The 17,594-nt window shown below is 41.5% G+C and overlaps 1 protein-coding gene across 1 annotated transcript in view; it reads right to left on the bottom strand.

Annotated features, from left to right (window-relative positions):
- STOM (stomatin) overlaps positions 1 to 16,595 on the bottom strand; it is a 44,276-nt gene extending 27,681 nt beyond the window's left edge. Inside the window, exon 1 of the mRNA XM_069073793.1 lies at positions 16,423 to 16,595. Within this exon, the coding sequence (XP_068929894.1) occupies positions 16,423 to 16,486 (64 nt within the window). The 5' untranslated portion in view covers positions 16,487 to 16,595. The remainder of the gene's footprint in view (positions 1 to 16,422) is intronic.
- Between the last annotated feature and the right edge of the window lie 999 nt (positions 16,596 to 17,594).

Below are 17,594 nucleotides of genomic sequence, written 5' to 3'. Positions count from 1 at the left end.
TAAAAGTTTAGGTCACCCAAAGAGCAAGGGAGAGAATTGAGCTTAGCACAGTACCTGGAACTGAGTAAAATATATGGTTTTACTTTCTGTTCAGTCTAGTCCAACTCCCTCATTTTACAGCTGTGGAAACTGAGTCCAGGGAGGTTAAATCACACAGAGTGGCAGAGATGAGGTTTTAAGCAATTCCAAATCCAGCATTTTTCCCACAGTACCATGACAATGCTGTTAGAGATGCTCTTACTTATATCTTGAGGCAGGCATCACCAGGCAATTGAGCTTTCTAAGTATATAAGTTTGAGTTTAGAATTATGGTAAAATGTTTTATTTCTTAATAAAATGTACATTGCTTTTAACTTTTAGGGTTTTATTTCAAAATCTGCTCTACATTTGGCTTTATTCTTTTTTGAAGTAACACCTAGGTGCATACTACTTAGAGTTTATAAGTGTTTCCTTTACAGCAAACCTGTGAGACAAGTAGTCTAAGTGTTATTACTTCTCCTGGGGAATTGAGTCTCAGAACAGTTAAGTGACTTACCCATGGCCACCCTGCTAAGTATCTGAAGTAAAATTTCAACTCAGATCTGCTGACTTCAAGGTCAGTGCCTTTTATTTTATACCTGCTGCCTGTGAGCAGCAGATCAAAAATTCATCAATTCAAAAAACTTTTATTATAAGTACCTAATGTGTGCTGGGCACTGTAGGTAAAGGCAAAGATAAACAAGATACAAGACCCTCTCCCTATCTTCAATGACACAAAGCTCTATCTTTGTAATACCATTTCCCCTGGATAGTGAGGCAGTGTGGCAATAGCATATAGAAAGTTGTATCTGGAATTGGAAAGTACTGGGTTCAAATCCAACTTCTGATGCTTACTGGTTGTGTGACCACCAACAAGGCATTTGCCCTTAGCTAAAGCTGCTATTATATGCTACTAAGATATGTGGAGTGGCCCCCCCTGCACTTGTTTTCTTGAATTGCCATACTTTCCAGAAACATTGGCCTTGGAACAAGTCAAGGATGAACTCCACCCACCAGGTGACACAATTTGCTACTTTCAACTCTAACAGAACTCTTAGTATACCCTTGAAGCTGAGTCAGCTTACAAACCTGTCTTGTATCAATACCTCAGTAAAATGGGTTGAGATATCTTTGGGAGTTTCCACATTGATCCTAGGATCTTGATGCACTGATCCAGTCTTCCTGTGATGCCATATGGATTTGAACAATGGAGTCTCCAAAGAATGAAAATTGCAGGTCACCCAAAAAACAATGGAGAGAAGTGTGACTTCTCTCTATTAATTATTTCCTATTTATCTTATATATAACTTGTTTTGCTATTTATTATTAATTTGTAATATTAATTTCATAATCATATTATGATATTGTACATAACATAATATTATAATTATAAAATTATAATTAATTTGTTATTTACGTGTTGTCTCCCCCATTAGAATTGTAAGCTCCATGAGGGCAGGGACTGTCTTTTGCCTCTTTCTGTATCCCCAGTGCTTAGCACATAGTAGACACTTAAATGCTTATTGATGATGATGGTAAGTGTGGATTGGCTGTAGCTGTTATTAACAAAGAACTGTACATAAAGAGTAATGAAAGGTATTTCTGAGAAAATGTACAATTAGTGAGGTACACTAGTCACAAAGCTAGAGGGGGCCTGTGACCTTCCCCTGTGCCCATGTAATACCCAGAGAGAAAGATGAAGTTGCCCAAAAGTTGGTGTGATCTCTCATGGAGGACTTATGGGAAGATGTGGACAAGAGTAACACAAGAATAGAAGGTATGGGGGTGGCTAGGTGGTGCAGTGAATAGAGTATCGGCCCTGGAGTCAGGAGGACCTGAGTTCAAATCTGACCTCATACACTTGACACACTTACTAGCCATGGGACTTTGGGCAAGTCACTTGCCCCCAATTACCCTCCAAAAAAAAAGTTAAAAAAAATAATAGAAGGCATGAATGGGTTATGGGTTACTGGAAAGGGTATAGATATTAGTGAGATCACATCTCTACTGAAATACAGCTATATCTTTATTATTAGTGCAGAAAAAAGAATATTCTGAAAGGGTCACATTATTTGAATTCCCACTGTGTATTTCTGTTAGATTGGAACCAATGACCCTATTATTATTATTATTGTTATTTGCTTTTTGGAGGGGAGAGGGCAGGGTAATTGGGGTTAAGTGACTTGCCCAAGGTCACACGGCTAGTAAATATGTTCAGTGTCTGAGGCCAGATTTTAACTCAGGTCCTCCTGACTCCAAGGCTGGTGCTCTATTCATTTCGCCACCTAGCTGCCCCCAATGACCATATCTTACATAATTATAATTTCAAATATTGTGAACTGGAATATATGTGTCCACTTAAGGGTCAATATTTGCACTATCCCAGCCTCCTGGAAGCTGACAACTCAGTAGGGGGCCTGGGAATGACATTTATATGGGAGTAGTGCCAGAGGAGCATTAGATTTGGAGTTAGTCAGGAGACCTGGGTGCAAATCTTGACTCTAATTCTTAATAGCCAGGTGACCTTAGATACTCTGCACAAAACTGATGCCTAATATAAACATGTGTTTTATTTTATTTTGATTATATTATAGGTCAATTCACATCTCTGAGTCTCAGTTTCCTCATCTTTAAAAAGAGGATGTTAATCCTGGAACTCCTACTACAAAAGATTGTTGTAAGGATGTTATTTAAATGTTTGTAATAGTACAAATTGAAATACAATAAGTAAGGTTTTCAGTTCCTTGGAGGGATATGAGAATTCAGGAAGAAAAGGATACAGAGAGAAGGAAGAGAAAGAGGAGGAAAGAGAGGGACAGAGATTCAGAGAGAGAGAAGGAAGTAGGAAAAGAGAGAGGGAGAGTGTGGGGGAGAGAGAGAAAATGAGTTCAAGGTATCATCACAAACTAAGAATATGGGTAGATAAAAGCTGTGTGTTATGAATAAAATAAGGAAGGGCTACCACCATAATGTATCAATTAAAACTTGGAAAATGGTGCCACAACATAGAATGTTGGTGCAAAAAAGATTGTGAGAACACACAGTATTAAAACACAGGATAAAAAGTCAACAGGCCTTCTACTGAACCAATAAGGCAAGGGGAGGCCATGACAGCAGCTTATGCTGAAGTAGCTCTGTGAAAGTTTCAGGAAGCAATTTTCATAATGCACCTTTGTAACAACCTTGGGAAGTAGTAGATAAAGCAACAGGCCAGGAGTTCAGACTTGGACCCTTCTTCATTAAGTGATCTTGGGTATGTCACTTCTGAGTCTGTTTCCTCATCAGTAAAATAGGAATAATAATAGCCCCCAAAGACAGGGTTGTTATGGGGGCCAAATGAAAAAAAATTATAAACTGCTTATGTAAATGTCAATGCCTCCAGTACAGAAGGCCAGAAGTAAAGCTATTTGCCACTGGTCACAGGGCTAATAAGGAACAGAAATAGGACCTTTGTATCTGAAGTTCAGAGCTGTTTACATTATACCATACTGCCATAGATTTTTTTTTATTTTTTTTTCAAGCAACTTGCTTGAAGTAACTTGCTCAAGGTTACATGGTCAGTTATTTCTGGGTGTGGTGCTAAGTATCTGAGCCCAGATTTGATCCCCAAGTCGTCCCAACACTGGGGCTGGTGCTCTTACTCGCTGAGCCACCTGGCGGCCCCTAACTGCCATAGATTTTCATGGGTAAAAATCAAGGTTTATCTTGACCTTTTATCTGGAAATATTAAAGGCAAAAAGCCCCATCAATACAGCCTCTTCAGAAATGCTGTGGAAAACCTTTATCTCTGTTGACAACCGTGAAACTGAGGCACAAGGAGAATAACGTAACTGAGGTCACTTGGAGCTCATCTAGTACAAGACAGATATCAGAATCCAGGGGTCCTAACTCCGAATCACACAAAACTCATGAAATATCAAAGTTAGAAGAAACCTCTCAGAAGCCATCTTGCTTTCCACCTACATGGAAATAAAAACTCCCCCCTACAAAGCTGGAGAGGTTACCCAGCTTTAGTGTGAAGACCTCTAGGAAAAGAGAATCCATCGCCTATAGAGGTGGCCTAGCCCATTTCAAGATAGCTCTAATTAGGGCGGCTAGGTGGCGCAGTGAATAGAGCACAGGCCCTGGAGTGAGGAGGACTTGAGTTCAAATCCGGCCTCAGACACTTAACACAAAAACTAGCCATGTGACCTTGGGCAAGTCACTTAACCCCAATTGCCCTCCAAAAAGCAAAAAAAATAAAAAGATGGCTCTAATTAAGTGGAAATTTTTCCTTATACTCAGCTGAGTATAAGTCTTTCCTCTTAACCTCTACCCATTGTTCTTAGTTCTCCTTTCTAGCACCAAGCAAAATAAAGTGGCAAAGCCACCCTCTTCCACACAGGAGCCTTTTAGGCTAGAAGGCAGTTATCCCCGTGGACCTCTCCTCTGTATGCCAAACTTCTCAGCAAGGTCTCAAATTCTCTCTCCTCCAGTTAGAGATGAGAACCACAGTTCAGAGTCATGAGTTTCTTCTGGTCTCTTCCTCCAGTCAGCTAATATTAAATGAAATGCCACCTGGGGCCAGGAAACTATAGAGAAAACATTAAGATTAACAATGTGCTTGGGGACTCAAGTCTCCCCTCTGAGGGATGAGAAAAACACACTTTTGGATACAATTCACAATAGTCCGCAATTAACGGACCTATTGTCCTATTCAGGGAGTTACTGAAATTCTTCAAGGGTCTAGAGCTTCATCCACGTGGTACTCTCTCCCACTGCAGATTCAAACCTCCACACAGTTATCATCCTCTTCCTCCTCCTCATCACTAGTGGCACCACTTTGAGGTCTGCAAAGTGCTTCACACAAATGTTATTTCGTATTGTCCTCACAATATCCCTGGGAGGTATGTGCTATTGTTGCCTCCATTTTACAAAGGGGAAACTGAGGCAAACATAGGTTAGGTGACTCACCCAGGGACACACAGCTGCCAAATATATGAGGTCATCTTGGATCTCAGTTTTTCTTGATCCTGGGTTCAGTCATCTTAATGGAGCAATGTGTTTCCATAGAACCACCAATGGTTGGATCAACTTCTGAATCTTGGTTTTTCCTTCATAAAATGTACTCAGAATATATCTGGTACTTCGTAGGGAGCCAAGCAGTGCAAGTATTACCATCCTCATTTTATAAATTAAGAAACAGAGAGGTATGATGACTGATCCAGAGTCAGGTTGTTAAGTAAGTAGGGAAGCAACGGCCAGGACTCTAATCACCCCGCACACTACTCTGTTAAGAATGATAGCTCCTATTCTGATAACATTTTCCAACTTAAAAAGCATTTTTCCTTCCACAGCTCTGGGAGGGAGAGCATTGCAATACTTGGTATCCTCATTTTGCAAAGGAGAAAACGAAGGTTCAGAGAAGGTTGTCCTAATATTTCTACGCTGTCCAACTGATCCCCCAGCTGTGGGATCTCATGCAGTCAAAATGGGGTTAGAGGAGAAACAAAAATGAGGAACTGGCATGTCAGTTCCTTCTTCCTGATGATCTGTGTCTCTTTCCCAGGGCTTGATAAACAAGAGGAGTCCTTTTTATTAGGAACACTAACTATATCCCCCTTGGTAAACAGAGATAAGTCAACTGGGAATATAAGCCCTGATATGGTATCACTATGCAAAGTCCATTTTAGATTAGAGACAGTTCTATAATAAGATAAATTTCCAGACACAGAGGTTAAAAACACAAATTCAATAAATTATACATATACACACAGAGAATAAACAGTAAAGTTCCCAACATTAACTAGTCAGACATTCCTGAAACAAAACACTCTTGCCACCTCAACCTATGCTTCCCTTAGACCAGGTGTAGATAGTCCCAGAACCGTGTGCCCAAGAGCCATGGGAATAGAAGCACCCATTCCACCACCTACCAGCCCTGCTTTTAACCCTGCCTTGTTAGCCATCATTGAGGACAGGCAGCCATTGGGGAGAAGGGGCCTGACTGCCGCCGCCACCACCACCACCACCACCAACTGCTACTGATGGGGAGGGAAGCCTGAGAGCCCCAGGAAAAACTGCACTACCCAGATCAACAGCCCTGCTTCCATCCTGACCCTGCTGGCCATTACTGAAGGGAACAACCCTTGTGAAGGGGTCCTTCCTGGACACCACCGACACCAACTGCCACTGACAGGCAGTGAAGCCCAAGAGCCTGAGAATAGAATTGCCCCCTCCAGACCACTGGTCTGGTTTCCAGCCCAGCTTGGCCAGGCAAGCAATAGTTGTGGGAAGACAATCCCTCTGGAGATGCTGCAAACCTTCAACTCTTCAGGGGCCTCAGTTACTGAAGGCCTGAAGACCTAGAAAATAACGCTCTTACTAACAAAGTCCTTGGCATTGTCCAGTAGCTCAACTTCAGAAAAGGGTGCCATTTTACCAAAAGAAATGAAACTAAAGAAGATGTATTACATCTGCTTTCACTCTTAAACCCTAAGGACCACTGGGCCTTTCCATCCAATTTGCTGCAGAACCTCTGTGTATGGCCTCTCCCTATTAGAATCTAAGCTCCTTGAGAGCAGGGATTGTCTCTCTTTTTTATCTGTGCTCTGCATAGAGTAGGCACTTAATAAATGTCTTCATTCACTCATTCATGCATTCAGTGGATACTACTTGTCTCCCTTAAGAGAATTTAAGAGTTAGAATGGACTTTAGAATCTAGAATGCCACAGCATGAAGGATCTCCTTGGGGATAAACTAAATTGAACTCTCATTTTACAGAATAGAATACTGAGGCTCAGAGAAAGGAAGAAACTTACCCAAGGTCAAACAGCTTCTAAGAAGCTGAGAGTTCTCTTCACCCCAAATCTAGAGCTCTCTCTTATATTAAAAAGCAAATTTCCAAAAATTTAATTTTTTATTTTCTAGAAATGATAGTTTTTTAAAAAATACAAGAAAGAATAATGAAATTCTACTCTCCTGGCAGTGATAGTAGAAAGAACAATGAATTTGCAGCTGGAAGAGCTGGATTGGATTTCCCCATACAAATACTTATTAATTAGTCATGTGGCTTGAGGCAAAACATTTCATCTCTCCAAGCCTCAGTTTTCTAATCAGTAAAATGGGGACAACAGTGCTGGTGAGGAAAGTACTTTGTAAACCTTAAATATCTATGGGAATTTAAGTTACTATTATTCTGATGATATGATTCTGAAAGGTAAATTCCTTGGGGGTAGAAATTCTACCAACTTCTTTGCAAACAAACTTTCCAGCATTGGGCCTTGCATCTGGAATAGAATGATCCCACACTATTCACCTTCACTGATCCCCTCAATCCCCAATGAAAATTTCTTCCAAATATTTGTAGCACTTGCTTTCTGATATATGTAAGCTCTGTTTAGTATGTAGTTTCTTGTATACTTGCCCATGTTATTCTTGCAGACTCCAAGTTCTTTGAGGAAAGGCACCCAATCTTGTTTATCTGCATATCTTTCTCAATACCTAGGGCAGTACTCTGCACTAAGACCATGTGGTCTGTCTACACCCACCAACCCACTCACCCCCCCCCACACACACACCAGATACATTAATATATATTCAACAATAAAATTCACTCAAAAATATTATCAAATTTTGTTGCTAAGCAACAAAATGCCAGAATCCTGTTTGCCATATATTAATGTTTACATATAAAATTATAACTAACATTTTGCTAATTTCAGTAGCTGTTTTTAAGGTTGCTGTTACCTCTGCCAAAGACTAGCTGTGTGACTGGAATGCATCACTTTTCTTTGAAAATGAGAATGAGAAAAATGAGAATGTCACACTAGATAACGAGATAAATTTCCTTCCAGATATAAAAAAGCACCAATTCTATAAAAGGCGAAACAGGAAGGAATTAGCTTTTTGTAGCATTACTTAATAGTTGTGTGATCATTTCTCATCCCAACCACCAAATTAAGATTGTCTTTTCAAATGTTAATCTGTTCTCCAAAATACTTACAAATCAGGGTCTCCAGTAAGACCAGAACTAAACAGGAAATAGGACACATGGTAACCCTCCCACAGTAGAGAAATCGGGATAAGGGACAAACAATCTTTACATTTTTACTCTTCATCCAAACCTTTCTATAAATATCCATCTCGAAAATGTTTTTCTTTATAAAGTACAAAGGGATGAGAGCAGTGGAATTCCTTGTTCTAGTACATTTTGATGGCACTACAACCAGATTCTTTTCAATTGCCACTTCTTTGTTCACCATCTCCCTGGTCTCTAAGGCTTCTATCTCAAACAAATCACTCGCTGGATTTCTATTATCCCTTTGGAAAATGAGAGGGCTGAATTATCTAATATTCTATGTTCATGTTCTAATATTGTACATTTTATATGGTCAGTGTTCTAAGGTCCCTTCCAACTATGATATTATGTTCTAAGAACTTTGCAAACTTTGAAATATCATGCAAATGTGAACTACTGCTATTAGTATACCTTAACGTACCTCTCAAGTCTAGTGACTAAAATTATTTGCCTAAGATTTCAAGTAGTTTCCAGAACATGTTTAGTCATAAAGCAAGTTCAGGTTTGGGGTCTTTTTAAACATAGGCTACAATTTATGACCTGCTGAGTATTTATTTACTTGGATTAATTCATGAAGAAGTTACAGTGTTTCCCACAATTTTATTAGCTCTAACAACAATGCAATAAACAAATCAGTCCCATGATCCTACTTATTCTCCTGTCACGATTCTCCCAAGGGGATTTGTTCAGTTTCCTAATAATAGTATTACCTATCACTAAGTTTTTTTGCAATCAAACTGCATTATTATTTCATCACAAAGTTTTGATGCTCTGCTATCTTTAATGGAAAGTTGGAGCTGGATAAGGAGCGAGGGAGGGATTCTAGGAATTAAAACCTTAGCATGTTAGAGCAAGGAGGGAGGTCAGAACTCATCTAGTCCAACCCAGTCATTCCATAGACAAGGAAAAAAAAATTATCAGAGAGCTGACTTTCCCAGGGTCACAAAGAGAGTTCCTGAAAAAGTGGCCTTTGGGCCACTGGGTCGGGGCACCTTTCCACTATACTATTAAGATCAGTTTAGACCTGAAACTGTCTCCTCTTCTGGGAGACACAAGAACTTCCTGGAAAGCCTTGCCAATATTTCTCTTCCTAATTACAAATTCCTAGCAAAGGTGGGCATGGGCTAGATGGTTTGTTTCTTTTCCCAAATTTCCCAAATCCAAAGATGGTACCTTCCAGTATTTCTCGATCTATGTGTGTTAAGCTGGACCCTCATAGCATTTTCTGACTTTTTTTCCCCCTCCTTTTTATTTATTTCAGAAATGCTGATATAAAGAGAATCCTGCTTTGGTCTTATGATTTAGGTTACATTATAAGAATTGCCATACTAGGACAGATCCCTGGGTCCCTCTGGTCTAATGCTCTGTCTCCAGGAATTTAAACTGACGACGTGAAAAGTAAACTCTGGATAGTGCCAAGTGCTGTCATATGTAGCTCATCTATTCTGCCTTACACAGTGCTTTCTGGAATTAGATACAGTTGGTCTAGAGACTCATGGCATCTTAGAGTTGGAAGACACCCTAGATACAGGAGTATTGGTGACTGAATTCAGTCCTGTGGTAAAGGGCCTCAGGTGGCCTCAAACCCCTCAAGGCCCACCCCTGCTCTTAGAACATAAAGCCTCAGTTTTTTCCCCAATGAAATGGGGGAATAATACTTGTAATGGTAAAGCCTCCAGGAAAGGAGAGTCCCTTCCACAGTAATAAAACAACATCTCACCTAACTATTGTGAGGAAAGAACACTGGAAACTTTACAACTCTACAGAAATGGGATTTTTAAAAATGATTCTACCGCCCTTCCTTGTTATCTCTGAGGTAGCTTGCTAAGCAACCTCTAGCTACATGACTTCTATTGCCAAGAGCCCAGTTTGTGGTCAAACAGTTTTTAGATCTTTTATTCATGTAAAAAGAGCTATCCCAAAGATCTCTTCTTAAATACATATTTATACATAACAAAGAAGAAAATGATGTATACATTAACAGGTGAAAAATGCATCCACCAAAGGGCCTACAGATGCTTAAGGCCTGTTAGGACTTTAATTTCTTGCCCAGGAGAGATGACATTTTTGATAAGCTCAGCTTCTAGGGGATGGGTGGGATACTGCTATGCCAAGCTTTGAAGGACTAGGGTTCTCATAGGGACAGAGCAGGTTCAGAGTACAATTAATTAAGGCTAACTGTTATGTCCTGTGAGGCTAGGACTAGATGTCAATCTGTCCTTAAATTTCTGCAGGTGCCTTTTTTTAAACTTTCTTTTTCTTGGTGGTGTTTTTTTTTTTTTACAACATGATTAATATGGAAATGTTTTCCATGACTGCTCATGTCAAATTGCTTGCCTTCTCCAATGATGGAGGAGGGGAAGAAAAGAATCTGGAATTCAAATTTTAAGAAATGAATGTTAAAAATTGTTTTTAGGTGTAATTGGGGAAACCTAAAATACTAAACAAATAATTATTTCTTCAGGAGAAGAAGCACAAACTAGGGAAAATGTTGGGTATGTCCCAACCCTATCAAATTCAATATCGGCTCCCATACCATTGACCAGACTAGACTAGAAAGGAACAAGAGTTACCTTATAAGTTAAGTGACTCATATCTACCATCTTAGGAATACTGATGCTCACACAGTCTTGGAGCTGGAAGGGCCATCAAGGCCAACCTGCAAAGCAATCCCATCTACTGTATGCTGAAGAGGCAGTCATGCAGTCTCTCTGCTCAGCCTTCCTAATCTCATGTCCTCTTCCCCACCCCCCTCACCCACAGGTCAGGACAAGAATCTCTCAGTTTCCCAGAAACCCGCTGTCTCCTCTATCACTAGCTCCTCCTTTGAGATCCAGGCCTAGTCTTCTCTGAGACCTCATACCTCTTGTTTCCTAGACATAGGTCCTCTCTCTACTTGCTTTTTCCCCTCTCAGGCCTGAAATCTCTTCTCTTCCCCACCCCCCCAAGTCAATTAAATCAGTTCTCTTTTTCTCTAGTTCCATGCCCTCTCCTTTGGGACCAGGAGCCTGGGATAGTAGAGCCTCAGGTCTTGACCTCACATTTTCCAAACCAGTTCTCTCCTTTTGTGGACCCCAAAACTCAATCCTGCTCCCAACAAGTGTATCTCCCAATCCTCTAAAATTAGCTCTATGTTGGGACTCAGATCTTTGTCTAGTCCCTTCTCAGGTCCCAATCTCACATCTCTTGTAGAAGTCTCATCTCAGTTCTCTCGTTGCTTCTTCTCTCTGGGATCCTGGCCTCTTTCCTTGCTCAGGTTTCACATCATAAAGATCCTAGATTATAGCTTTAGCGCTAGAAGATGACCTTAGAGCTCATTCATTAGGTTAACCACACATTCTCTTCACCCTCATTTTATAGAAGAGAAATGGAGGTGCTGAGTGGTTAAGTAATTTGCTCAAGGTATAAGTAGCACAGCCAGGGTTCAAACCCAGGCCTTGTGATTTCAAAACCAATGTTCTCTCAAGCATACCATGTTTGCTTATTTTTGGTGCTCCAGACAAGAAACTTCCATCCAGTTCATTCTCCCTTCAGGGACACAGACATGCCAATCCCACCGAAAACAGTTCTCTCTGTCTCCCTCTCATTCCTAGGGGACTACCAATATTACTCTCCTCCAGGTAGCCGATTTCATTCTAGACTTTACTACTCTCTGCCTTCCTGAACATATCCTGTCCTGCTATAAATGATAATGATGATCCTATGCCTTGTCGTCTTCTACTTCCGTGCCTTTTCTCATGTTTTTCCCAATATCTAAAACACCTTCTCTACTTCTCACTCTCTCTTTGGAGGCAATTGAGGTTAAGTGATTTATGTAAGATCACACAGCTAGTAAATGTCTGAGGCTGGAATTGAACTTAGGTCCTCCTGACTGACTCCAGGGCCAGTGCTCTATCCACTGTGTCACCCTGACTCCCTACTTCTCTCTTTCTTTGAATTGCTACCCATGCTTCAAAGCCCAAGCTCAAAAGTCGCCTCCTCTAGGAAGCCCTTTCCTAGAAAGGATTTTCTCAGTTGGATCTCCCATAATGCTCTGTTTGCCCCTTGCTGATGCTCTTATCACCTAAAATAAATAATACGGTCACCCCCTCGCCCAGCCGGGTCTATGGCAATCATTTTCTACACTGATCATCACTTCTCCCTTTTCCCCATGTGTAACCTGGACTCTGTCCCTAGATCCCTCAGATTGCAGAAGTGAACTTTAAGCCTTTATCTTTGCCAGGCCACTTTTTGGCACCAGCACAAGCCTTGCATACTCCCCTTTCCAGATCTTTGTTTTTCCTTGTTCAAATGGAAGTTCTTGGTGGCAAGGATGTCCTGCTTTCTTGTATCTATGCCACTAGTACTTAATACAGGGCCTGGCACATGCTTACTAAATGCTACAACACTCGGGCTGTCCATCTATCATCCCTTACTCTTACGTGACCAGTCCAACTTTTTATTTTTTTGCTTTTTGGAGGGGCAATTGGGATTAAGTGACTTGTGCAAGGTCACACGGCTAGTTTTTTGTGTTAAGTGTCTGAGGACAGATTTGAACTCAGGTCCTCCTGACTCCAGGGCTGGTGCTCTATTCACTGCGCCACCTAGCCACACCTGACCAGTCCAATTTACTTTTCAATCATCCATTTTCCCTGATTACATCCTCTAATCAAGTTCTTCTTTGAAGTTTTTTATTTGAAATATAGTGCAGACTACTCACAACCATCCTGCATCTCTCAATTTCACATCTGGGAAATGTTTATTTCTTTGGAGCACTCAAAGTCATTTCTCAAAGTCAATCAACAGAAAGGGTAGATGTTGGTGCCAAGTATCTTACCTAAAATTTGCTATTCTCCTCTGTACTAAGTATAGGGCTCTGCACTCAGTAGGTGCTTAATAAATGTTTGCTGAATGAATAAAGTTCACAGAAAAAGGGTTAGGGTTAGACTTACCACAGAAATTAAACCCAATCTAATGCCCATAGTCTGTCTCCATACACACCTCCAAACATCAAAGCCAAGAGAGGACCATAACAGTCAATCAATAAATATTTATTAAGCACCTACTATGTTCCAGGTACTGTGCTAAGGGATGGAAAACAAAAAAGAGTTGGGAGTGGTAGGGTGGCAAAGGTCCTGCTCTCAAGGAGCTCTTGATCTGACAGATGTTGCGGCAACAGTGATGGAAATGAGGGATCATACATGAGTTCAGGGAAGGGTTGGCGATATCAATGAGGTATGAACCTTAGAAGCCATCTAGTCCAACATTTATCATTTAACAGGTAAGGAAACTGAGGTTCACAGAGGATGACTTGCCCAAAGTCATATAGTTTGTAAATGGCAAATTCAAGATTTGAAACTAGGTCCTCTGCCTCTTCAATCAATAGACTTGGACCCAAGATACATAGGTTCAAATTCTAACCCTTAATACTTTGTGGTGTCCCCTCCAACAAGAAAATTCATCTCTCCGAGTCCCAGTTTCCTCAATTATAAAATGGGAATAACTATACTAGTATTACCTGCTTCTAACATTTCTAGGGAAGGAAAGTGTATCTTAAGGTGCTATCAGACTCTCCTCATCACTTTCTCTTTCAGGGGAGGTCACCAACTGTCCTTCCTGGGGATGCCCAGAAGTCAGGTAAGGAATGAAGATATCTGGAGAGACCAGATAAGCCTGGTGGTGGGGCTGGGGTGGGTGTGATAGAGAGAAACCAGGGTTGCGCTTAGGAGAAAAGAAGACTCAGTCATTAGCTTAAGAGACAGAAGGCTCAGAATCAAACCCCAGCTCTGAAACTTACTTTAATTCTTGAGTCTCGATTTAGTTTTTTGTAACGTGGAATACTAGCCTCCTAGGGTTGTTGTAAGGATCAAATGAGATTATACACAGCCCTTTGCAATGAGGAAAATGACCAAAAACTATTAGTATTCTAAGTAAGCAGAACTAGTAGCCACATTAGTGGTCTTTTTTGGAGGCATGTTGGAAATCCTCCACTTACTAACCAAACATTATCTCCTTCACTACGTTATTCTGCCAGAAGTTTCCCACCATTAGAGATGAATCCCTTTGACTTGATTTTTGAGCTGGAAGGCACCTTGGAAAGCAAATTTATTTACAGGTGAAAAAACGGACTCCCCAAAGATGTCAAATAACCAGGTGTTTAGAGATAAAGCTTAGCAGAGCAGGTATCCAAATTCCAAATCCAGTATTCCTTCTGCTAATATCATGCCAGCCCAGTGTAACAAAGAGAGGACTGGTCTGAAGGTCAAGGCCGCCTCTAACATTTACTAGTCCGGTAACCTCAAACTGGGAGTTTTTCAAGTATAAGGCCTATACTCAAATGGACTTGTGAGATCACTGATTTGGCTGTTCCCTTTGATGGATGCTGTCTGACCCTTCCACGTTTGCTCACTGCCCTCAGACCAACCCAATTTTTTTTTCTGATCATAAATATCCCTTACTCCTGTTCCTCTTTCAAGTTCCTTATTTATGATAAGTTGCAGCCTGTTCACATCAACCGTGTGCCTTTACACTGCCCTCAGGGTGATCCTCATCTGTCATTCTTAGGGACACTGTGAGTCCATTTCTCACAGCCATATGACATACTGGGTACTATACTGACATCAAAGAGACCACTTTTGTTTCTGGGAGAAGCTTCTGATAAGCATAATCACATTTGCTTTACTTATCTCATGGGATTGCAGTAAAGAAACATTTTCAATGTGCACTATAAATGTCACCATTAATGACATTAGCTTTTTAGTCTTAAGAGTGACTTTCCAGGCTTCCCTTAAGTCCCAACTAAAAACCCACCTTCTACAGTAAGTCTTCCCTGATCCCTCCTCTTCATTATTTCTATTTGTCCTGCACATAGTATATAGGTTAAATGTTATTTTCCCCATTAGATTATAAGCTCCTTCAGAGCAGGGACTGTCTTTTGCCTCTTTTGTATCCCCAGAATTCAGCATAGTGCCTGACACACAGCAGGCACTTAATAAATGTTTATTGAATTGAAAAAGTGTCCTAAGAAAATGCAGTTACTGGGGTGAGGAGGAAGAGGGGATGGATAACATCTTAGGTCATTATCACCTCATATCCTAAGTGGTTCAGCTGAAGGCTGAGGTTCAAAACATTTTAGGAATGGGAGAGAGGTTATTTGCCTAGCCTGAGGTAGGAACAAGACACCAGGCATGAAAAGAGAAAGAAGGAAGCTGAAAGTGAAGTGGGATAATGTCAAAGACAACAGTCTCCTTCAACACATTTTGAGAAACCTAGGGCAAAATTTCACAGGTACAGGTATGCCTATAGGCATAATGACCTATGCTTAAGAAGGGAGAAAGATTCGAGTTTATTTTATTCATAAAGCCAAAGGACTCTAAGGGGGAGCAGAGATTCATTTCTCAGCCCCAGGAGGGTGGAGGCATGGTATAGTGTATATTTTCAAGGGAAAATAATAAAGATTACCTGGGGACTCAGGGTGGAAAGAAGAATCCTAAAGTCATGGAATGGTGGCTCTGTAAGGGTCTTTATAGAACCTGGAATGTTAGACCTAGTACCCACCAGAGCTGGGTCTACTCACTCCTGGTCTAGTATACTTTCAGAGAGTGTATATCCTTGAAGATTGAGAGATGGAAGCTAGAAGACGTAACAGGGTTATCATCTAATACTGGAAGAGGAATCTGATTTGGGAGTCTTAGAACCTTGGATTAATTTCTGACTCCAGCACTAATCTTCTCTGGGTCTCCAAGCAAGTCATTTTCATCTTCCACCGAACTTTTAGACTAGATAACCTCTCCATCCACTGTGAAATGCCATGATTCTAAGGTAGCCAACAAGCCCCTGGGAGTGGGGATTGGATTTGCCAAAGTGAGGGAAAATGGAAATCTTTAAGAGTACCAGGGTATGGAAACCAGCAGCTAATTTGAGGATGACAGCTGCAAATATTTCCTAAGGGAAAAATAAAGGGGGGGGAGGGCGCTTTGTTGGGGGGGGAAGGAGAGTACATTAGGAAGGCTGACAAATAGAGGGGAGGTTTCTAAACGAAGATGGTGGCTCTGACGCAGACCTGATCTATGATCTTGGGCAATTTATTTACCCTCTCGGGTCCTCAGTTTCCTTATCTGTAAAAGTAAGAGGTTTGGACTAGATGTTCTCTAACTTTCAATGTATGAGGTTCTCTTCTAGCTCTGATACCCTATGAGCTTAGATTTCTTTCAGCTCTTAACAATTTGTGAGTATGAATTTCTCCCCCGCCCCAACAACTGGTAACAACGGAGGGACCTCAGGGGGATGGGGTGGTGCCAGGGCTAGTAAATGCAAAGAGGGGAATAACGGGCTTCAGTAGGAAGACTTCGCAGCCCTGAACTCACCATTGAAGGAGTCTGGGAGCCGCCGGCTTTTTGGGTCGGTCGCCACAGGCCGCTTGTCAGACATGGTCCCGCTGGGTGGCACGCCTTAGTGCCCGCTGCTGCAGCTGCAGATAATCAGTGAAGTGGTCCTCGGTCTTCTAGCGTCTGCCACCCCCTCCCGGGCCCGGCCCCGCCCCGCCTCCGCCTCCGCCTCCGCCTCGCCCCGCCGCGCCCCACCCCTTCACTATGCCCGACCAACCAGGGCTCAGCTATGGGACAGGTCACGCCTCCCAGCCCCTCCCCACGAAGGTTTCACTTGTAGATTTCCCGCGGAGCTCACTCTTTTATGCGGTTGGAGAGGAGCGTAGGGCTTGGGAAGAGCAAGAGCCACAGGTGGGGTACAGCTTTGAGGATTTGGCTAGGGAAAGGGCTGGAGGTTTCTGGAAGAGGGAGGGGTTGAGAAGAATCACGGAAGCAAAATCTGATTTGGCAGGACCTCATCTAATCTTGTCCAAAACACTACCTGAACCCGAACCTCTCAGCCTGCTCCCCCCACCCCCCCCCTACCACAGCGTCGCTAGCACGTGACTGTTCAACGTCCAGGAAGAGCTCTTTTCTCGACTGTAATGATGGGAATTTTGTGAGAAAGTTACTACTCCATCTAGGAATTTCTGATAGAAGCCAGGCACGCAACCAAGATTTGGGGAGAACAGGGTTGTTGTGCCACCCCCCCTCCCGCTTCAATTTAAAAAAAAAAATAAGATTTTATATTTATCTTTTATTTTCATATCACTCACATTCCCAAATATAACGTCCTCGGAAAGTCATTGTCATGAAAATTAAAAAAAAAACGGTTCTGCAAAACTAACCAACATACACATCTGACCGATCTAGTGTACCACACCCATAGGCCCCCATCACTGCAAAGAAGGGAGAGGGGTGGCTTTTCTATTTCATCTTTGGGAATAAGCGTGATCATTATAACTCCACAGGCTTCAGTTTCAATTGTTCTTTCCATTTACACGTTTGTAGTCTGTGTATTATTTTTCTCTCTGTTCATTTCACTTTTACCAGTTAAAATCAGCTTTCCTATGCTTCTCTATTTACTATATTCACCATTTCTTTCAGCATAGTAATATTACATTACATTCATGTAACATACCTTGTTTAAATATATCTGGGTTGATGGGTAT

The sequence above is a fragment of the Petaurus breviceps genome, unplaced genomic scaffold, assembly GCF_028583685.1.
Source record: "Petaurus breviceps papuanus isolate PSGF00001 unplaced genomic scaffold, PetGlider_PUasm1.0 90879, whole genome shotgun sequence".
Lineage (NCBI taxonomy): Eukaryota > Metazoa > Chordata > Mammalia > Diprotodontia > Petauridae > Petaurus > Petaurus breviceps.
The sequence above is the reverse complement of the archived record's forward strand: the minus strand, read 5'-3'. Positions and strand labels throughout refer to the sequence as shown.